Source organism: Haliotis rufescens, unplaced genomic scaffold (genome assembly GCF_023055435.1).
Source record: "Haliotis rufescens isolate VD_foot unplaced genomic scaffold, xgHalRufe1.0.p SCAF_1, whole genome shotgun sequence".
Classification (NCBI taxonomy): domain Eukaryota; kingdom Metazoa; phylum Mollusca; class Gastropoda; order Lepetellida; family Haliotidae; genus Haliotis; species Haliotis rufescens.
In genome coordinates this window covers 2,616,724-2,641,376 of record NW_025963779.1, presented here as the reverse complement: position 1 = coordinate 2,641,376, position 24,653 = coordinate 2,616,724, and the positions used below count along the sequence as shown (strand labels likewise).

The following is a 24,653-nucleotide window of genomic DNA, read 5'->3' as shown; positions in this document are numbered from 1 at the left end:
TATCGCTCAAACTCCCATCAACATGACAGAGATATTACAAGTGACACGGTTTCTTGCACATGGAACGACCGTTGAGTGTAAGAAAAGTGACACAACATCAGAATACTTAAGGACTAATAAATAGACAGTCAATCAATCAGGCGCACAGGGGAGTTGGGTTGTCAATCAGCGAGTAATGTAACGTGCTCCCTACATGATCGTCTAAAGAAAGAGTTGAAGGAAGCTACACTGGATATTCAAATGAAGATTGTTCACGTTACTGTTACAACTGTGCCTTAAAATGTGACAAATGTGCACCAAATATACACTGCTATGAAGCAGGGTGTTGTCTGGTTCGGCTTATCGTCCGGCGTGTTTCTATTATCATTATGTTTTAATGGCGCATTGTTACAAAGTGAACCTCTGTCTCCGTACCGTTGTTTAGTTCTTGTAATCGCCTTAGCGTGTTGATAAGGCACTCGCTTTAAACCCACGTGAGATGAGAATGGTTATTGCCTTGACATGAGCGAAACACTTCACCCCACCACAACGCAACTAATTTACATCTAGTGAAAGTATCATTTTAGTGCCTGTTATGTGACAAAATCTGTAAATTATCAAATTCATTAAAAAAATTGTGACAATAAATTTAGAATTTATTGTCTTTTACATTTTACACCACGCTGAATAACGACGGCATATGTGAACTTTATGTTTAAAAATCTATTAATCAGGGACTATTTTTCCTTTATTACCGTCAAAGTAATATCAAGGTAATTGCGCAGTTCAAGTTAAATATATCCCTACGCTTTCATCTGATAGCGTTATATACGCCCTACAATGCCGGAGAATGCTTTATATATTGTTCCTAAAGGTTGGACAATAAATATCACATGCTGCAAAGGTCTGATAGACACTTTGTTCATAAAAGTTGACAACATCCACTCAGATTAAGGTTAGAGGCTGATTATAAGATGGCATGTGTTTTCTAGAAGGCTCACTGCAAGGCTTAAACGTCACATCGAATTAGTTTTGTTGTAGGTTGTCAAGTGAATAACCGTTTGTATATACGGCAGTGGCATCTTAATTCCTGTTCTTGTGAACTTTGCGCATTAACCTCGGAGATGGGCGCAACAAACATGATGTTAAGCTGCATGTGTGCGTTTGAGATTTGTCCAAGTTGTGATCAATGTTCGGCATGCGACAGCAAGTGTTACTATAGGCATGACACCGGCCAATGGCGCAATACTTGCAAATACTCATTTGAATTTAATGTGATGTTTTAATGTGTTCCAGTTGTAATGTACGAGAGTGAACTGCTAACCAGTGACATCTGTAGCCCATATTCGATACTTGGCTTTCAATATTATCAATTGACATTAACGGGGCTTTATATCAACACACAGGTGTTGCCTTCGAAATAGTGCATCCAAAGGAAAGCGAATAGCTTTCATTATGAAAAATTGCGAAAATTTGCTAAATATTTCCTGATCGATATGAGGAATTACTCTGAAACTAACCAATCGATTAGTTTCAGAGCGTCATTTGGGATTCATTAGAAACTAAGTGACAAAAATCGACCAAAGGATTAATACCTCGCTATGTTCAATTTTCCATCTGTCTGCATTTCCAGTGCTTACTGTCATGTTAAACACATAACTGCAATTTCCGCGGTGAATAATTTAACGGTTGTTACATGCTTGTGCAGATACCGATTATGTTTCGGTGTCTGTTAGCGACCAGGTGTCAGGACAAGGAAGTACCTTACTTGCTTGTGAATCAATGGACACCGCCATGTATTCATGGGTACACACATTTATAGACTCACGATTGAGTCCTGATATTATTAACTTACTCTGTCAATGGACAACGATTATCAATTATCAGGAGTTCAAGGTGTCATGGATCGCAAAGGTGAAGGAGTGGCAGGAATCCGGTGCATCGTACAAGGCGAGACTGTACACGCGGACGGTACTGTGAGTCGTGCAGTTATACAATCATAGAAGCATAGAGGCATAATAACACAACGGCATGGAACCATGAAAGCATAGCGACAGAGATGCATTGAGGCATACACGCATTGAGGCAGATAAATACACTGAGGCATGAAGCACGGCGATGGTGATGCATTGAGTCACACACGCCTCATAGCAGTAGAGATGTGTGACATGGCTTTAGCATATACACATGTGTTACTAATTTAACTACAAGTACCCGAGGTACTATTGGTGCGACTTAGTTACTAGATGCTGCTCCTGCTACTCCTGCAACTACTTCTTCTCTTTCTGGAGCTGGCGGTTCTACTGCTACTATTACTGCTGCTGCTGCTGCCCCTAATACTTACAAGGGGATAGTGGTTCAAGTGTAAGCTCATCACGCCAAAGGTCCTAGTTTGATTCCCCATGGGTACAATGCGTGAAGCCCATTTTTGGTGTGCCCTGTCGTGATATTGTTGGAATATTGCTTAAAGCGGCTCAAATCCTACTCACTGCTACCAAAACCAAAACATCAGTTCTGAGCAACTTTTCATGATACTTGTTGTATATCGACTGAGTTGCGACTATGAATTATTCAGTGGCGGCTAAAACAGGTCATACAACTTATTATGAAATTCGCAAAACAACTTTCCACATCTGAAACGTGTTATATTCATCGATTGTAAGCGTTGACATTGTACAGTAATCTTCAACTTTAAGATCTTTGATGATTATGAGGCGTCACCTTCAATCGTTTTGAAGATCATAAATAATTCAATTTCCGCGTGTGCAAATATAAACAAGAGGTTCACATTCAAAATTTATGATGATAACAGGGAGTTTGAAGTTCGACATTTTGGTGATAAATGAATCCTCAGTTTTACAGCGTTGCTCCTCAATCTTCAACTTCCAGAAGCCGATAATATTTCAACATGCGATATCTTATTAACTTTATGAGTTTAATATCACTCACAGTATGCCCCCCTTCAAACCCGAGCGTCATATTGCGCCCAGAATCATGCATCAACTTACATATAATGGAGGAAGACCCATTAACCGTTATTCTAATAAAATAAATAGGCCAATTGTTGTGTCGCATCAATCACAGCTGACGATATATTTTGTTTGAGTTTGGTTTCCAATTGGATAACGGGCCCCGATTGTTGACCCCAACATCCTGATCAAATGTCATCAGCAACAACACGCCGCTTCCACAAGCCAATAAACCATGCATGTGGGCCGTAAACTACCTAGGCCCAGGCAGACCACTATTGGGTTTCTACGTCTCCTTTCCGGACCAACCCAAGCTTTTGTCACGTTGAAACACTTTACACAATTAATGTGTTTAATGTCACTCGTAAACCTCCTAAATAAGCATTCCATTGGAGAACTAATAGCCTAGTGGTACTTCAGCTAAACGGGGAGGAGTGGTGGGCCCTTCAAGGTGGGTGGAACACGTGGTATATGGACACTCTATTTATAGCTGTTGTCAAAGTAAGAGATTGTGAGTATCATTTGGAGGAGTATTTGCCTTTTAGGAGCAGAGAAAATGCCGATGTTCACATTTTGAATACAATTAGTTTTAAGAACCGATATTAAGCGCTCTATCATCTTTGTTCTTCATCGGCATGGAGATCATTATCTCAGTCCGCTGATCAGACCTTTGCTCTTTCTAACACCCTCGACAGATAAAACTGTCACAACTACATGCTTCAACCTGTTTAGACATATTACTTTCAGAATAGTACCTAATGTGATTTTGTTGCTTGCTCGTCAACTCAGCTTCATCTGTGCAAGCATAGGACCGTATGATAGAAGAATGAAGAGCTAAAACAGATATGTCTACACGAATGTTTATAAAGCACATGTATCCGCTGTCGTATTGTTCCTTCATAACGCTACCCTGCCCCCATTTCGTCAGTGAAGTTTCTCCCCATGAATATATAACAAAGAAATGAAACTCCTCTATGTGCATTATAAAAACAAAAAGGATTGCATATGTAGATTAATAATATAAAACATCAACGCTAGAGCATAATCGATTATCTGCCGAAACAGACTTCACTGGGCGCACAAAGCATAACAGTGGTGAACACTAAAAGCGTAGATTACTGAAATGCATGTTTGTATATAGTGATGATTGTCCGAGTGGCCCAAAGCTGACAGTAATACAGCAAACTTCATTGTGGACTCTATTATTGAGGCAGTGATAGCGACGTCCGTTATGGAGCTGTAAGGTAACGCTAAGGCTTATCGGCAAATAATCAGTCAACCCCCTTCTTTAGATGAGCGGTAAGATAGAAAGATACGAAACAACATTCTGGATGCGCAGGCATTTGTGAGATACATCACTGTCATGTTAGGGTCGGCCGTTACTTCGGTAAATGAATGCACCAGGGGTACCACGAAGTATATATTCATTAAGTGATTGTCTTGTTCTCCAAGACATCTGTTCCTCTCCCCTGGAGCTGATGTTAAAAGCTGTCGATTTGTACATAATAGCCATCTGTCTTTTTATGACATGTCATTCTGAATCCGACCGCCTCCGTGGTCTAGCGGTAGAGCGTCCGCCCGGAGAGCGGAATTTTCGGGGTTCAATCCCCGGTCGCGTCATACCAAAAGACGTTAAAAGATGGTACTTGTCGTTAGACCTGCTTGCCGCTCTGCATTAAGGGGCTAAAACAAGGACTGATCGACTCGGAGTTACACAGTATGCTGTGTCTGAGTGGGGTATTTATGTATCTCAGTGGGCTCGCACGATAACATCGGCATTAATGTAGTCCGAACGGAGTACAAGCAGCACCCCCCCCCCCCCCCCCCCCCCCGACCCCCCCACCCCCACCTCCACCCCCCCCAACACACACACACGTCCATGCACGTCGCTATAAGAGTGCTGTACTCTTAGACACCTTCACCTCTTCATCCTGCATCCCGCTTCTCCACATGTCGTCCATGTAGGATGTCGAGCCTGGTGGACCTACCCGACGGCATACACGCCGTCTTGTATAACAATTGGTTTGGACTTCTGGGTCAATGGTTTCCAACAGTCAATATGGCCAAACCTACAGGCGAAGACCTTTGTGTTGGGAGTCTGTGGAACCACATGTTGTCGAGCCCAGAGTTCGGATCGGGATGTAATATATCGCTGCCTAAAGGCCTCAGGGCATTACTTTGTCGCACTCCTCTTTGGTATATTATCAATTCAAGTCTTGCAATTTCTCTGTATTCCTAGCCGACAAAATGACATCTGCTTCGTCCGAGTTTAATAAATTGTGTCGGTGGGCAAAAAGAACTATATCCTTTGGCATCAATAGGAGACTGATTTATCCAATCGCTTTACAGTAACGCCTTAAGCACATAACTAGCATAAAAAAATTCTTAAGAAATCGGAATTGTGATAGAAATTTCAATTCAATACGATGTGTTCTTGGATTGAATTAATTTCCATTACGATTGGAAACTAATTATAAGTGACTCACGAATCGAAGCGGTGTGTCTTTTGTAACCTTAAGCGTGGCCGAATTAAGCTGTCTATTTCAAAACTATTGGATTTCCTGCAAACACTCATTACCAGCAAGACAATCTCTGGAGTTATTCGGCGGGGCAAATCAGGCTGAATGTGATGCCACAGAAATATAATTGACAAGGAAACTACAACATTAATGTTGGCAAGCCCGTCCGTCACATGGTGACATCTGAGAATGCACTGTAAACAGAAGTAAGGTTAAGACCTCTTCAACATGGCACCATTAAGACACACGCAAGTGAGCTGTTCAACCATTCTGACTTGAAATCACCTGTTTGAGTTCCAGTTAGTTTCTGTGATAAAGAGATCGGATCGTGAACTCTTGTCCTGTGTGTCTTGAGCGTAGTCGTTTTAAATGTAAATGCTGTCTAAAGCTGTTCGGCGCATTTCTTCGATAATGGGCTCTGAAGATAGATTTATATCATGTAAAATGAGGCGTCATCCTTCACGTGGGAATACATGAGTTAGTCCTGAAGGAAATGTATGCTCTGGTTTCTGAATTATAGCATTTACTTCGGTAGGAGGCCATCGCACTGACTAATGGGTTAGGGAAAGGCTTCGGAAGCTGTCATATTGAATTTGAACGTGGGGTACGTGGAGAACTGAACCCGGAAATCGTGCATGGAAAATCAGCAGATTTTCTTCCAAACTATAGCAGAGTGTAGAAGTTTACTCGCTGCCGGAGTAATGGAATCTTTATAGTCCGTGACATAATAATTATTTTTTAATCGATAAACATGATCTGAGCGAATACCCGGATTCGACTGTCCACAGATGTACAAGGTTTAAAGCCGATGTCTGTTTACACTTTCTCATTTGAATATGGGAGTTCAGGTTGGTCTCTCGCACACTCATGCTTATAGTATGGGTTTGAAAAGGATTGACGTTTCAGGATTGAATTGCTATCTTTTTATTTTTGCGTGTGTAGTGTATATATCAATGCAGGGCGACCTTCTTAATCCTGAAAAATGTGACGATACAAATGTGTGATTTGAGATATCTGAATGCAGCTGACCATTATGGAGGTACAATGTAGAACTCAAAACCGTTTGTGAAATCTTCCTTCCTAAACCTTCTCTAGTTTGATTTATTCCGAACAAAACAATACAATATTGAAAGCAACATTTAACATGAATTTCCAAAGTTATGTGAATGATAAATTGCGCGAAGCGATTAAAAACGATCTGGACAGAATTCAATTTTACGCTCTATAAAAATCGCGTACTATGGGCTGATGCATATTCTACGGATCATGTCATAAGCACGACAGACCATCATCCACATACCGTGCATCTGAATGGCTTACAACCCTGTATTCCAAACGCCGGTGTACGTGTTTTGTTATTGATGTGTTTGAGAACAAAGCTCAATAACTTCGTGAGAGGTACTGAGGAGAACGCACGCGAAACTTTCCTTGGTAATGGCTAACTATTGATTTACAGTCGTATGTGGGGCTCGAATCAACAATCCTTTGTAAATATTATGTTATGGAAATATTTATAGAGAGTTTACACAAAGAAGTGTCGACACCTATTATTCTGGGACATAAATATATGGACTATTCCAAAGCCGTAAGGCCCCGCTTTTATGACTTCCATGATATCAAGACATTAAATACAACCTATTCCTCGTAAATAACGAAGTCACGTAGCGTAAGTCTAGCTGTATGATGCTCGCTACGAGATGGTCGTGGGACGAACAGACAAACAGCAACACCTCAACACAAAGGAAGCCCCTGAATGCGTGTCATCCCATAGAAACCCCTCGTCCAACACGTAACCGGCTGAATGGGTTGACTCTCCATTCACAGTACCATTACATTGCTGCGTCTTCCAGTAAATCTTCCGTCTTTAAAAACAACGATTTAAGTTTGTGAGGTCATGCGTGCGACAGTGGCAACGTTTTATTTACCGTTATGTCTCAGTAGTTATTGAGATCAACATGCTTCATGTTTCAAACTACATCTAGTTTAAGATTTCGGCTGATTGATTATGAGCAACAAATTTGTCGATGTGATGAGAAATGCATGTTACTAAAACATCAAGCCTAAGGCTAAGAGACAAGTATTAGTATTTAAGAGCCATTCTTCAATTCTATTGACTTGATGAAGATGAACACGCTGTATGAATCGGTATTGACGATCTATATATAAAGTGTTAGATTGTGTTTCACAATAGGATATTGAGGACAGGGATCGGAACAAAGCCCCTGTACAACTACATCTGATCTGTTTCCAGTATTTAAGGCTATTATTTCACTGTCTTAAGTAGTTTGTAAACGAGGTATGTAATGTGATCCCGACTGTTGGATACGCGTCTAACGCATGTTCACATCATCAAAGATATTGTCATGATCTTGTCAGTGGATGGAAATGATGTGTTTGATGAAATGCATGCTCCGGGATTGACCGTCATAATCACGTCTTCAAAACTACTGATTATCTTCCAATGCATGAGAGGTGCGTTAACGCTGTCCATTTGGGTGACATAAACACTTGTGTTCTTTCAAGAACGATATTCACATTATGACATTCAGCCACTTCTTTCACAATGGAGAATTATCAAAGGCACTGTGTTTGCTTGACAAGGGTTAAAAAAGGGCAGTAGCAAGGGAATAAATAAAGGATATTCAATGTGTCTCGTGAAATATCATATTCTTCTCATCTCGTGACGGGGAAGGAGATATTATACGAGACACATGGAATATCCTTTTTATTGTATACTTTTTGTGTAGTTTTCTACCGGAAAATTATCGTATTTTCATCACAAATATAAAAAAAACGTGAAACATAAATTCTGCCTACCTAACACGCAGGGCTCGCTCACCATATCTTGTAATTGCGACTTAAAAAGTAGTTCCGAGTTTGTAAAATCTTTAAGAATATAAACAAAAGTCTCAGAAAATATTTAGGGTCACGAAAATTCTTCATCATACATTTGGATATGATTCTATGCAAAATCAACTTCCCAGTATTCATATTTATATTCTTGAAAGCTTTGAGACCGCTGTTAAAAGCAAAGGAATACACACTGGACAAGTATCAAGAATGGCGCTTTGCAAAACGAACAGTCTCCATTGACGAGTGAAATAAGGAATTTACAGTTTATAACAAAACATTTTCGAGAGAATAACAAACGGTAAGAAGAGACATTTACCCCATAAATGACCATCTGCCATTATGTTGCTTTGTCAATGTGGAGTTTAGCTAAAGAGGGAGTCCATAGCTTGTGTACGGGCCAGACACTGACGGTAAAGGGAGACAATTTAAGATGATGTAACTCTTGTATGACTATTGTTGCGTCAAAGTGTTTTGTTCACTGAAGTGAAATATGAAGTGTTATGTTCACTGCAATAAAAATATCACTTTTCTCAACCTCAGAAAACTCAGCCTTTCACACTGAAGTTTATGATAAAACCATATATTGTCATGGAAAAAAGAACGATATTAACTCTATCGAACATGAGTTGCCAAGCACTAAACTGTAGGGATGCGCCCATGTTATCCCTGGGGTAGTAGTATGTTCTCCACGTCCATTATTGGAATTGGCATGTCTGCGTGTTGCCGACCAGACTGGGATCCGCTTCTCTTGTATCATATCAACATAGATGCCTTTCTTCACCACATGGATCCAATACCCCAACCCTCTTGACAGTTGAGATCGGGGCCTCTCCTCCTCTGCTGCCAGATACCCGGACTAGTCTTTGATATCTCCACCCCTCCAGGGAGGCTGACTCCGTACCCTGGGAGAGCACTTTCCAGTGCTTCATCCTCAAGAATCCTTAAGAAGTGGAAACGCTAGCCGAGTAGAATATCCACTTGTTTAGAGCGCACAGCGTATGTCTATCTCTGATCAGCTCTGGTGTTTAATATCATAAGCTTGAATACTTATTTGCTAAGTAAATATTCACCCCCTTGCATGGTTAGGTGTCTATGATATGCCTGTTACATCTGCGGATAACAAGAGCGCCCCGGGACGTAACACTGGTCTATTGGAGTGGTGTCGAGTTTACTAACATATTGCTTAAGCACTCATTACAATGAGCATCGCATGCAAAGAAGCAGCGAGGGGTCTAGGTGGTATGACTGCTTATATAACATCACTTCAGGTGTATTATAACAATTCATGGTGAATTACCGGATGCCGCGAACAGGTGCAAGTAGTATACACATAAATATTTGTCTCTACATTTTCTTGAAAGCAAATCAGCCAAGTTGTATCTCCAGTCCACTCATTGAACCCCCTTATCACCAGCTTGTTCGTAGCCCGAACCGCAATGCCTGGATCAGCTGATTGTGATTTAATGTCGTAACACTGAACCCTCTTGACGGACTGGGGCTGCTCCAGTATTTATTCTATATGCTGTGCGCAGATCATCTTTCGAATAGACCGGAACTGACACAAACGTTCTCTCCCAAATGGATCTTCACATTGATCATTGAATCGCCGGTTCCATCACAAAAAACCCGGACCACTGAGGTGCCGTTTGTAACCGCGTCCAACAAATAAAACAATGTATGTGAGTGAGTGAGTTGGGTTTAACGCCGCTTTGAGCGTGATTATGCGTACATACTTCACAGGCCAGGGAGACCCACATGATAGGATGTTCATTAATTTGAAAACGTACAATGGCAACTTTGTCAATCGGTGCAACACGTGTTAACATTTCACAGTTGTGTGTTGTAGCACTGCAACACGAATTAACCTTTTCTAGTTGTTTGGTGTAGCAATACAACACGTGTTAACCTCGCCTAGCTGTGTGTTGTAGCAATACAACACGTGTTATTCCCTCCCAGTTGTGTGTTGTAACAATACAAGACGAGTTTACCTCTCCCATTTGTGTGTTGTACCAATACAACACGTGTTAACCACTCCTAGCTGTGTGTTGTAACAATACAACACGTGTTAACCACTCCTAGCTGTGTGTTGTAACAATACAACACGTGTAACCTCTGCTAGTTGTGTGTTGTAACAATACAACATGTGTTAACCTCTGCTAGTTGTGTGTTGTAACAATACAACACGTGTTAACCTCTGCTAGTTGTGAGTTGTAACAATACAACACGTGTTAACCTCTGCTAGTTGTGAGTTGTAACAATACAACACGTGTAACCTCTGCTAGTTGTGTGTTGTAACAATACAACATGTGTTAACCTCTGCTAGTTGTGAGTTGTAACAATACAACACGTGTTAACCTCTGCTTGTTGTGTGTTGTAACAATACAACATGTGTTAACCTCTGCTAGTTGTGTGTTGTAACAATACAACACGTGTTAACCTCTGCTAGTTGTGAGTTGTAACAATACAACACGTGTTAACCTCTGCTAGTTGTGAGTTGTAACAATACAACACGTGTAACCTCTGCTAGTTGTGTGTTGTAACAATACAACATGTGTTAACCTCTGCTAGTTGTGAGTTGTAACAATACAACACGTGTTAACCTCTGCTAGTTGTGTGTTGTAACAATACAACATGTGTTAACCTCTCCAAGTTGTGTGTTGTAACAATACAACACGTGTTAACCTCTGCTAGTTGTGAGTTGTAACAATACAACACGTGTAACCTCTGCTAGTTGTGTGTTGTAACAATACAACATGTGTTAACCTCTGCTAGTTGTGTGTTGTAACAATACAACATGTGTTAACCTCTGCTAGTTGTGAGTTGTAACAATACAACACGTGTTAACCTCTGCTAGTTGTGTGTTGTAACAATACAACACGTGTTAACCTTTCCTAGGTGTGTGTTGTAACAATACAACACGTGTTAACCTCTCCAAGTTGTGTATTGTAACAAAACGACACGTGTAACCTCTGCTAGTTGTGTGTTGTAACAATACAACACGTGTAACCTCTGCTCGTTGTACGTTTTAGCAATACAACACGTGTTAACCTCTGCTAGTTGTGTGTTGTAACAATACAACACGTGTTAACGTCTGCTAGTTGTGTGTTGTAACAATACAACACAAGTTAACCACTCCTAGCTGTGTGTTGTAACAATACAACACGTGTAACCTCTGCTAGTTGTGTGTTGTAACAATACAACACGTGTTAACCTCTCCCAGCTGTGTGTTGTAGCAATACAACACGTTTGAACCTCTGCTAGTTGTGTATTATAACAATACAACATGTGTTAACCACTCCTAGCTGTGTGTTGTAACAATACAACACGTGTAACCTCTGCTAGTTGTGTGTTGTAACAATACAACACGTGTTAACCTCTCCCAGCTGTGTGTTGTAGCAATACAACACGTTTGAACCTCTCCTAGTTTTGTGTTGTAGCAATACACATAGCTGTTTCTCATCCTGACATCCATGTTGTATTATATCTGAGGCTGCGTTGGTAACAGATATGGATGAGAACATTCTGTCCCTCTAGACATCACCCGCAAAGAAATCATATAAAAACTCCTATTGACAATTATGTTTCCTGTAATTTGAAAACGTCAACGCCAGAGAACAATCCGTCTCAATTACCTCCCGAAACAATTCCACTGGGCGTAAGAGACAACATACTGATGAGTATTAGGTGAATGGATCACTTCATCAGTACTGACTGACACCAGGTGTTCGCGAAACGGGCAGACAAGTCCTGCTTCACCGGTAGCACCCACCTCATGATGTGGATGTGCACGTTCATCACACATTGATAGCTGGTTGTCCGTGCAAAGTGGGCGATGGGGTGGCCTAGTGGTTAGAGCGTTCGGTCGTCACGCTAAATACAGGGGTTCGATTCTCCATCTGGGTACAATGTGTACAGTAATATTGCGGAAATATTTCTAAAAGCGGCGTAAAGCCATACTCACTCACTCGTGCAAAGTATTTGTAGATATACGTGTGATATACAAATCGTTATTCAGATTATATTCAAATGCACAGAAGCGTTAAGTTCCCCCTCCCTATTGACAACGGTGACACATGCAGGATATGTGATAACATGTAATTTTCATTATTTCTCAATTACGCCACCTGTTGTCGCTATCAGCGTCACAGTTCACGGCTGATGCACACATGCGCTATGTAGATTAGACCATGTAGAGTGCAGGTTTCCACACCAACGGAACGAGTATACATGATCTAAACTGAAATTCAATAACGGATTTTTCATGAAAACTGTTATTATTATATTTATATTTAATAGTTATATTTAATCGCAATGAAATACTATTCAAGAACAACCCTCTAGTGTACACACATTTTGCAATGTAACTATGTACTATATGAACTTATATTTTACATATTTTATTTTTATATTATACCTATATGCATTTTGTGAAGGATGTGAATGTAGTATGAATTGCATGTTTCATCAGCATTATGTAAGAGTATTTTGTCAAACACTCCATGTATGTTACATGTTAGTGTAATTTATTCCTTATAACCTGATTCGGTTTTATTTAGGTGATTATATATTAAGTGTAGTTCTGTTAAATTTTCTGACCTTCCAATGAAAGTATGCATCTAACTGGGCTTTCTAACGCGTTTAAATGATATGTGCATTGTTCATATGTGTCAATATGTTATATGTATACACGTATCAAGGGTCAGCGCCAGAAAACAATCAGTCTCGATGTCCATATATACTCAGATGCTCGAGGATCAGATGAAGTAGTCCAGTGGTACAAGCGTTGTCTTGTGAGGCTGCAGAGTCGATTCCCTACATGGGTACAACTTGTGAGGTGGATTGTGTACTCCCAGAGAACTGAGAATGAAGTTCGAGTACATACTGATCCATGACTATTGTGATAATAATGCAGTAGAATAATGGAATTTTTACGTACGGAATAAAAAAAAAAACACAACAAAGAGGGTTTGGGTGATCCTGGCACAGTCAGGCTGGTTTGGCTCATCATCAGCTCAGGGCCATTGCACCCTCTACACGCAGCCTGGACCCGGGTACTCTGCCAATGTTAGTCAACATCAACAAATTGGGACGTACGAAACCTAAAGCACCGAGAACAATGGGGAGAGGGTACTTGGGATGCAAAAGCAAGGTCCGCATATTTGCCATGTTTTCCTGAATCTTGTCAATCACATAAGTGTCTAAAGGGACAGAGAATTGGTATAAATGATTTCTTTGGATTTGTCAAGAAGCACAAGATCAGATTGGTTGGCAAGGATAGATCTGAGGCCGTATACGGACCTATTCTAAAGAATTTTGTATTTATAATTTTCCACGACGCCCTCTACATATTCTCGGTCGTACCATGGCTGGACCTCTGTGTCAAATCCACAAACATGGCGGAGACGGTAATACAATGATGGAGCCACTCCATTATGTTGCTTAACATACTGTGCCAAAGCGGGGCAATGTATTGGACAGTCTCATTAAATTCATTGCATAATCTACATTCCATATTTACATTTTGATGCAAAATCACACATTGACGATTCCGAGTGGGAAAGGACTGGTCCTGAGTAGCAAACGGATATTTTCATTTTGATAATTATGATTGGAACGGCGTACAATTCGTACAAGTGCCTCACTTGTACTCGCTCTTGGTTTGGAATAAATACATATAGTTACCATTGTAAACAATACAAAAGGCGAAACATACATTGAAGTCAACTCTTGTAAATGAAAAAGTTAACAATAATAACTTCACAAACTGTTCATTTAGTCCTTAACAAAAATAATCCGTGGAAAAGGATATGAAATCAGTGACATCATCGAGCGCAATACTGCGACACAAGCCACGCCCACTCTATTATCAGCCAATTGGGAAAAGTCATACTGAAGTGGACGTGGCCTAATAGTTTTAGGTTTATGGAATCACATACGCAAATCCTATACTTCTTGGTTAGGCAACCAAATGCTATAGTATCACAAAATTATATATTTCATTATATTAAAATATTCACTATATCCGAATTGAGCGTTGTCTTCTACATGGAAGACAGTGCGCAACTGCCCAATTATTCACGGAAACAAAATCATTGACGCATGCTTCGCATCATCGATAGCGCCAGCTATTGGCATGTTCAGCCATAAGAACATCTTCTCTGACTCTCACGCATACCGGGCGTGTACTGCATCCGTCCTGCTAGTGTCAGAGGTGTACGGAGCACGTGGTGTATATGTCTTTGTCATGGTGCTCCTGGTGACGTTGTATCCTTGCGCCTCAGTGCATGACAGATATATATATATATATATATATATATATATATATTGGATTTCGTTCAACAACGTTAACCCAGTGCGTTGCATTATGGCCAAAGTGTCAACAGCCACCTGTTTTTGTCATCAAGTAATGTCACGTGACATGCTGCGCTCCAGCTCGACGTTTTCGCGAACCTTGTTGCTGTGTTTGGCTGTGGGTTCTCTCTACCATGACCGCAAAAACCTCATTTCGTTCCACAACAAACATTATTACAATAACTATCGCACGACATACATCACAGCGTCCGACACACCACCAGCAAGGAAAAACCTCTTCCTCTCGTCAAGAGATCCAGTTATCTTAGAATCTACATCTGACTCGACGATGTACACAAAAAGTCACAACAGTGGAGATATACATTCATTTTGACATTACAACCTTATGTACTCTTTTCTCCACACTTGCCTGAGGTGTGATGGATTGTAAACATGGTGTTATGACATGTCCCATCGTTCTTTATGTGTTCTGAGTGTGGTCACAATACAAAGATAGACATACCACCTTGCACTGCCTCCAGATCGCGGTGCTTGCTGTAGTAGTGGCAGGTATTTCAGCCTGTTCTTGAAGAAGCAGTAATAAAGCATAGGTATTTATGCGTTCATCAAAAACAGTACTTCCGGTTTTCATTCCTATTCTTACAATTAATAATTCGTATATTCTGGCTTTAATATTTCTCAAACGAGATGTTTCTTCTATCCCACACCCGTTATTTTGAAACTCAAATGGCAAGGTGCAACGAGATTGTGAGATTCAATATTTCGAGGAAAATATGTTTATGTTGAGGTAAGGAGAAACGGGAATTAACGTCGCGTTCAAGGATATTTCACTTATATAGCGACGTGAATGCACGCGTGTGTGTGGCTGATTGTACTTGTCCAGGCTAATGATGGTTTTATGGTTCTTTCCCACGAAGATACCATCTCGTAGTGTAGTATAAGTTTAACGTTAATACCCCACTTAGACACAGTATACTGACGACTCCGTTTATCCTCGTTTATCACATTGATGTCGATCGCCGGGGTGACAACAAGCAACATTCTTTACGGTCTTTTGGTATGATGCGACATAGGGGATCGAACCAACGACCCTCTACTCCCTGGGCGGGCGCTCTATCCACTAGACCAAGGATGTGGTATATATGTTTGAGCTGCAAGTAGAATGTGAGTGTGTTACAGCATCATACAGTTGGCACCGTCTGCCTGCGATGGACTGGTATCAATATTGGTCTATGAACCAGTCAGCGTCAGTCGCTGGCGACATGTCTTCAGTTAGCAAGTTGGCACAACTGTATCATCCTGCTTGAGGAACGAGTTAGTGTGCATGATAGGTTTTTGTCCGCGAACTACATGAATGAAAGCCAGCATCTGAAACTATAACTAAGCGAATACGACGCGCACTAATTTGACCAAGAACTTAAGCTTCAGGTATATCGATGATCTGATATCGTTCAATAACCATCAAATAGCTAAATCCCTTCCACTGATTTACCCGCCTGAACAGGAAATATAAGAGACGAGGGAGACCGCCTCATCTGTTTCATATTTAGATCTTACATAAAGATTCATATTGACAAGACACTCTCCACAAGACTGTATGACAAGAGGGATGACTTCAACTTTGCAATAGTCAACTTTCACTTCATGTTAAACAATATTTCTGTAGCTCCAACCTTTAGTGTCTACATTTTGAGGTGCAATCGAGCATGCTCTTTCTACCAATATTTCGAAGAGAGTCTACGACTCATGATCAGAAGTTGTTTGATCAAGGTTACAACATTCAAAGCCTCAATAAAGCTTTCATTTTTTTATGATAGACATGTTAAGGACATTTCTAAATTTGACGCATCAGTGACAAAAGTTATGTCCGATGCAATTCCCTATATTGATTTGTCCAATAGGTTCCCGTGTTGCATAGACATTATCAAAGAGTCTGCAAGTCGTTTGGTCGCTTATATTTATTGGAGTACAAATTAATGTTATGCCAGCTCAATCGCTGTTGTGGTTACCTGTGTACTGGTTGTTGTCCCCACCTGTAAGAAAACATGGATATTGAAGATACAGACTTCTGATGAATGTAACCTGTTAGCTGCATCTTCGTCATTATCTCTAAGGTTTCGTGAATACCCAGGTGAGAACAGGTACCCGGTACCCAATTGCAGGTGACATTAAAGGCCTACAGGTGGTCAGGCATTGGATGCAGATCGTGCTCCAATGGTACGGAATGTTTTCAATCACTGGATTGCCTGGTCCAGACCTTGAGTATATACACGACGCTGTGATTTAGATGGAATATGACTGCGGACGTAACCACCATTCATTCTCTCACTCTACCTCTACTTTGTTGTTCTATATTCAGAAAATGTTCCAAACATCCTACTCCCCGATCATTAAGCACTACATAATCCCGTCCAATTATCAGCGGACATTTGCGTTTAAAGGTAGGGAATCCTCACTTCCGCCAAGGTGCGAATGTTGACGCTATAACCCTGGTATATAACAATATATTCTTATTGACAATTAAAGTTATATCGGTAATCCGTGGCAGCATACTTGGCCTGAACGCAAATAGTTCCGATAATCCAGTGATGTAACAGTAAACTTCATTGACGCCTTCCTTCGTAACAGTCGTACTGTGTGTTTCAATATCATTTAATCACGTACAACACTTACTTTTTATATACTCGACGAATGTTGTTTATATAATGTAAAGCTACTGTAAATCGAGCGATTTACATTATTTGAATCGTATATTTCACTTATAGCAAAATAAATATTTGTTGTATGGACTGACTCGCGGTGATAATGCGCCTAGAACGTGGCTGGACAGTTATCTTTCACGCCAGACACTCCTCCCTGCAGTTGTTAATCTCTGACCAGAAAACGTTCAGGTGATTAATCATCCACGTCATTTCACTCAATGAACACATCACTGTACGACATGAAGCTTTGCATCTACAGACATTAAGTTGTCATCACCATCAGACGAACATCATCATCTCAACAAACACACACACACATACTAAACAGTAATATTTTTTGACATCATGTTACATTATACTTTAATGGGTGTTTGAACTCGTAGCACAAACGTAGGACTATAATTCCATCAGGGTGAACTTCATTGAAGGCTCTTATCTCCCGTTCAAGGGAGGAAGCCACCAAATGGCACCTTGTAGCAGCACACTTCTATCTCATACAGGGTAGTCCCCAATAGTCCCGACGGTCTCATCTACTTGGTTAGATCTTGAGCAAGCAAAGATGTCCCGTACCAGACATGTAATTGAGCAATTGATTCCGCCCTTACCTTTATACAACCCGACGGCAATCAATAGTAATGGAATTACATTATGTCGCTTGTACCTAGGTCGCCTGTGATAACAGGGTTACCTTTTATTGTCCTTCTCTTTTATCATCTGCTTGAGTTAATTCCGAACTGTCCCTATCAGTGTATTAGCAACGCCTAAGTACACACAGTTGCTTCTTAGCCATTAAGCTGCGCAATATGAACAGTCCCTGAGGCTGGTGGTCCTTAGTATATTTGTACCATGTATGCATATTGTCATGCGATACAACAACTGTGTGGGTTGTAGAGGCAAGTAAAATATTGTTCTGTTCATGAAAACATGAGTGGTTAATATACACGGGCAGAGTAAGGATTTCCTATTTCCATCCTATTAGGAGAGACGATAAAAAGAGCTCGCCGTTTCTGAAGCCTATTTACATTTAGAAAGTAAATGCAAACTCTGAAATATCTAATTTAAACGTGGCCTCGGGTGCCACTGTATTGTGTTCAAGAGTATTGAGAGTGATAGGAGGTTTTGAAAAAATATATTTTAACTCACATCGAACATGGCATCGTTTTGTATGTTTCTTGTCAGTCGAGATTTCAACTGACTGTTTCATTGGAGATACCCAACCGAATGTGTATAATGGTATCAGAGTATTGCCTGCACACGTGCAGCTGATTAATAAGTTACAAGAGCCATCTATACATGTCACAGTATGTTCGTAAACGTGCACACGAAGTACAACGTCAAGAATCAAATGTAGTTGAAGTTCGTCATGCTGTGAGGCTGCATGCGTGTTCAAAACAGAACATAAACGCACAGCAAGAAGCACTACCTTACGTTGGAAGGAACCCTGCACTGCTAGTTATGACGTCACGACTCGGTCTCTGGATAATTCAGGAAACAGCTTATCGACCTGTGTGGCATGATATAGTTAAGTCAGTATGTGATACCGATTGTTGTTATATATATAAATATCATATAAATGCTTCTAAATACCCGTAAACGTAAATTGCACTTTGGCGTCACTCTGTAAAGGCTGCTTCAGAAACATGGATTGGGAACGTGGTCAGAGCAATGACATGGGCTGCGACTGAGACCAAGGCTTGCTACAAATGCAGACTTTCCGCGAAACGTTTTGAGAAGAAATTCCATGCACTTAAATTTATTTGCTCGAAACGCTGAGAACATGCTTTAACTGTGGGTTTTATGGCCAACCAATAACTTTCCTGTTAAGGTTAGATTTGAAATTTCGAAGCCACATATATATGCAAATGCAACCATTATAGCGCATGTCTTCGAGACTTCGGTAAATGTCTTTAAGAGATTGTTCGACGAACAGACCGAATATATCAACAATTACCATCTTCGAGAGACGATTTAAGTTACATACACTTGGGTTTAGCCAGCGGATAGTGACAGGATCCTTCAAGAAATGTTGTTTAACTGTTAAATTGAAAAGCTGTGTGCGTTCTTTGTGAAACGAAAGCTCACTTGAAGCGGTAGCTGCTGTCTGTTGGTTAGTGTGTGTGTGTGTGTGTGCGCGTGTGAGTGTGAGTGTAGGTGTAGGTGCGTGTATGTGTGTGTGCGTGAATGTGCGTGCGCGCGTGTGTGCATGTCTGTGTTTGTGCCTGTGAGTGTTTGTTTGTATGTGTGCGTGTATGAGTGGGTGTATGTGTGTACGCGTATGTGTATGTGAATGTATGTATGTGTGTTTGTGTATGTGTGTGTATGTGTCAGTGTGTGTGTCTGTGTATATGTGTGTATGCATGTGAGTGTGTGTCGGTGTGTCTGTGTCTGTGTCTGTGTCTGTGTGTGTCAGTGTGTGTGTGGACCTTGTAACTAAGCATGACGTTGAGGTATCAAGTGGTATCAAGTGGTCGCCACTTTCACCCTCAAGGTGTGTTTGGAGAAATCAGACCTCCTTGTAACTGTTTCCCATGAATAACCCAGGTTCTCGAACAAAGACAGACTCCTTACCATCAAGAGAGTTCCTGTATTAAAAATGGACCACATTGCAACGAAACAATGGCTATTCTAATAAGACCCGACCCTATTCCCTATTCACCAGCGCCTAGAGGGGTTGACCTGAGCAGCACGAGGTCTGTCAGTTGCTTGCAGCACAGGGAACGTGGGAAGTAATAAACTCCATGCGCTTGACAGAAGAGTCAGTCCTGAGGCGCATAACGGGAATTATTTTGACGATTGATTACACTGTTACGTTTGGTATTAGCCCGATGCTGACTTCACTTTTAACGTACATGTGGAGTCAGGCGATGTTGGTCAGTCCCTGTAGACTATTCCCGAAGTAAAATTTAGGTACAAAAAATGGATCTTCGATTTAATGTCTTTTCTGGGAGCAAAGAAATAAAGTCAGATGTATAGGAGTACAGACTGTGAGGTTTTAATGTCCTCTAGGATAAAAACTCTACTGAAACGCAAGATATAAAACACTGCCATATAAAGAAACAGAGACAGGAAACAACAAGCCAGGGACCCTGGACTGGTTGAGAAACTTGTTGCCATTCCTACTTTTATAGCGAACCGATGTATCGATGAATTACTGAATCACAGGAAAGCCACAGGATTTCAAAGTGGCTAAACCCTTTAAGTTGACATGAGAAATCTCCATACGACTCCGACTATGCCATGAGCATGTGTTTATGAATCTTTGATGATACCAGGTGATGGCGAACAGGTAGGCGTATCCTGCCCCACTGGGAGCACTCGTCACAAACGCATGCAAAGACAAATCGATTGGTCACCTTAAACAAAAAACACCTCACATATAGTACAAGTCACAATAGGGAACTACATTTGACATTTTGGTTACTAATGCGTCAAATGTCGAAATGTCCACCACGTGTGTGCCTTAACACCTTTTGAAAGCTTTGCCTTAAAATTTGAAACCGTGATCAAGCAACTTTTGAGAAAGAGTCCTTTGATGCTGATGGAAACCTTCGTAGAAAGAGCATACTCGATTGTATCACAGAAGTCGTGCAAGTATGACACCAAAGGTTGGAGCTTCTGGAATATGGCTCCAAGTAAGGAGAAAGTATAAATTGGAGTTTAAACCTGCTAGACGAAGATATATGTTCCACACAATGCACAAATAGTAGTAACATGGTTTTCTTTGTATCCTTGTCACATCACAAGTCCATTTAATCATCGTTAAGTTTCGCTCGAATCGCGTTTATGACTCCAGCTATTTATCAGCCTATGCCACCTTAACTCCAAGACCCCATTCACGTTTCTTGTCTTATCGTCTTAATTGAAGGATACAAACCACATAGCCGTACAGGTTGGTATAAAACACCCGGCTCCACTGACATTTCCTGAAACATTCTAGATACGTTTCAGATTTATCGATCTGACGATAGCACTTAAATCGTTAAATCCCCATAGACTGCACGTCATTGGTATCAGTCTGATTAACTCCTTTTGACTAACGAAAAATAGATACAGTTTATTGTCATGTAGTGTTATAATAACGTTTATAGCAGTTGACGACAGGACGATGGGATATCCGCAATAGTGGGGGCACGGTTAACGTGTTTCACTGTATATAAGTATGCTACTTTGGGGCTAGCAGATTTGGAAGAAGTACTTAACTATAACGTAGATGCAAAGGGCTTTAAGTATGTTTATATTTTAACATGCATGTATAGACCAAGTAAACAAAGCATACCTCCAAATGGACGCCGTTGAAATATGGTCGTGGGTGCGTTTAACGCCGCTTTCAACAATATTGTAGATTTAAAATAGAATATCACAACCTCTCAGGCTAATTTGTGACGGAGGTGGTTGACGTTTAACACACTGAGCCCTTTCTATGACGCGTACGCGATAACTTTGGACCATGATGGCAACTCGTTCGGAATTGGAACCCACGATCAGCGGATCCCGACAAGATAAAGGGAAGCAATTCTCCACTGTTATCCTCGCCGACCACTCGGTCGCACATGTTCCGTTTTAATATGGACAAATGTCAAAGTGTAGGGGCAATTTACCGGCCTGGCAGTGTTAGTGTTCACGTCTCCGTCGTACAGGGCCTTCGGCAGGATCACTCAAGGGGCTGACGATTTACGCAGAGCCCTTTAAACAAATGTTTCGAATCATTTATAACAACCTACGACATTATCATTTGCAAGTGAATACTTAATCAGCCTTATCGCAGCCATTCATCATACCCGAACACTGTGGAGTATTCAAACAGAGGAGGAGCGTGTGCTGCCGCCTGGCGCTCGGTCATTTTAACAATAATCAAGGTCTGTTGAGATAAGAAGTCAATTAAACACAAGTATTATCCCTGCCTCTTCTTGTAACATTTCAAACTTATCAACGACCCTTCTAAAAGCTGTTTGTACAACTGTGATATGCTACTCACCACATGACTAGTTACAAGGGAGGGGAGGGCGGGCAATCTCAGCTGACAGTCATCTGGTATTGATACCACAATGACCCACAGGGGTCTCCGGCTGTGTCCGCAAAGGGTACTCTGACTGTTTGCGTATAGGGAACTTGTGAACTGTTGATTAGCTTGTATTTCTTTGTTTCAGGCTGGTACTATACTCCACAAGAATCGATGGAATTCAAGGAAGCACGACCCATTCCCCAAGGCCATCTACATATTGAAAGAGGAAAATCAGAATGAGTCGTCGAGCAAGTGATTTGTGCTCTCTGTTTGTGTCCTTCATATACCTGTGGGTTCTCACCCCGTCTGCGGGTAAGCATTATCAAGTGATTCATGTCACTGTGTGTGTGTTCAAGCTGTCAGTATGTGTCGTGTGCATTTTTGAATGTATTAAAGCTGATATTCCCTTCCTCGTGAGTGAGTTAAATTCCGATCTTCAGTTTGTGAATGTTTTGGCATTGGTTGAAGCTCGGAACTAAAAGCACTGTCATTAATACGAGTATTTAACATCGCCGTGAAACAATTTATACGTTTCTTAAATATATATAAATAGCATCTCATTGCGTCAAAATCCTTTTGAAATATATGTAAACGTATGATCCTCAATATACATATATGTATATCGTACATATGCAACATAACGCCAGGGAATATTCCGTCTCCACTGTCTGCCGAAATAGATTCATTTGGATGTGAAAGGAAAAATGTTGAACATCTAGGATCAGTGATGACACCAGGTGTTCGCGAAAGGGTAAGCATACATATATACATATGGAAGGGTTCGAAGCCAGTGCTATTTGTATGAAAGACCTCAGTATCCTATCCACAGCCACGTACGCGTGTTGTGTTTGAATCTTGATTTTTGATAAAAGCACCATTGACCTATTTGTATACGATCTTACGTTGCTCATGAAGACCATTTGAGGGCAGTGACTCTTGATATTTTAGTGCTCTTCGTAGTGACAGTGGCAGTCGTTACCTCTGTGTAACAGGCGTGTGGTTGTGCTTAGTGATTACATTCAACGCGGGGCATAGCAATTATAAGTGGGGAGTTTCTCCGTGATGCGCGTGTGTCAATGCATGTGATTACAAATGTGTCTTCTTTGTCAAGTGAAAGTTCAGAATGTTGGTGAATGTTTTGATTATCAAAACAACTTGACGATGAATGTAAACATAACTGGGCTTCAGATGTACGAAATATTCGCGGATTGAACAAAATGTTAGTGACAAAAGCTTTTCTTATGTATATTTGCGTAAAGAGTTGAAGATATGTCTATTCAAAACTGGGTCCAATCAATATGTTTATGAAACCTTTCAACGCATTATACATGTATTTAAGCATCATTTGAAAAAGAAATGTACATCACAAAGTTCAATGACAAAGAGTGGCAATTAGGGTATTTTGTAATTTAGAATCTCTCTTCATAACTTTAATGTGAATAATATCCGTAAAAAAATTTGACGACCACATATAGCTGCTATTTGTAAGAATTGTGATTCTGGTGATATTGTAGATGAATTTCTTGTGTTGTACATTTGTACTAGGTTTTCACAGTTACGATAACAATATTGACCCCCATTTGTACAGATGCAACATGTTAACAGACACTGATCCATGTACTAAACTGAAGAATGTTGACACTAGTCACTCTCCAGCTTTCACGTGTTCCTTTAATACAAAACCAAGTCTAAATACTTCTTACCACCATTGTCACGTGACAAATGATTTTATCACCAATTATACTGCAGGCTATTTAGCCTTTACTGCTGAATAATATCTGAAAACTGAGAAAAAACCCACAATGGGTGAAGCCTCATATAAATTACTCACTCACTCACTCACTCACTCAAACATCTGTATGGCGTCTAACTCTCTGACTGCTTGCCGCCGTCTTGTTAAAAGACCATACAATGACGTCAAATTTTCCTGTTGAACCTGTTTGCACCTTGCGTTACAATCCTGAGAGTATGACAACATTTTCACAGAAATTTGTGTTTGTGACTTGTGAACTAGTAATGATAAATTCGTAAAATACTCACTAATCCACCCTTTACCAAGACTTGTCATACACTGTTGTAATATATTGTTGTGTGCATATTGTAATTATCCCAGTATGTTAACGAGTCTGTGATGTAATGGCGGTGTCAGTGTCTGTGCATATCTGTGCACCTTTAACTCTGTCTATTGACAGGCCATACGTTTCCTTTGATTTCAACACAATTGAAGAACTGCAACCCTGTATGGTAAACCGTAGGCTAGGTTAATCACACTACCCGGCGGAGATGTATTAAAAAATAATAGACCCCAAAGTGCATT

At 40.6% G+C, this 24,653-nt stretch overlaps 1 protein-coding gene across 5 annotated transcripts in view; it reads left to right on the top strand.

Moving 5' to 3' along the window:
* LOC124147032 (zwei Ig domain protein zig-8-like) overlaps positions 1-24,653 on the top strand; it is a 148,070-nt gene that overhangs the window by 45,636 nt on the left and 77,781 nt on the right. For all 5 annotated transcript variants that reach the window (XM_046517632.2, XM_046517629.2, XM_046517631.2 and 2 more), the window contains one exon: positions 22,482-22,648. In XM_046517632.2, the coding sequence (XP_046373588.1) occupies positions 22,573-22,648 (76 nt within the window). In that variant the 5' untranslated portion in view covers positions 22,482-22,572. The remainder of the gene's footprint in view (positions 1-22,481; positions 22,649-24,653) is intronic.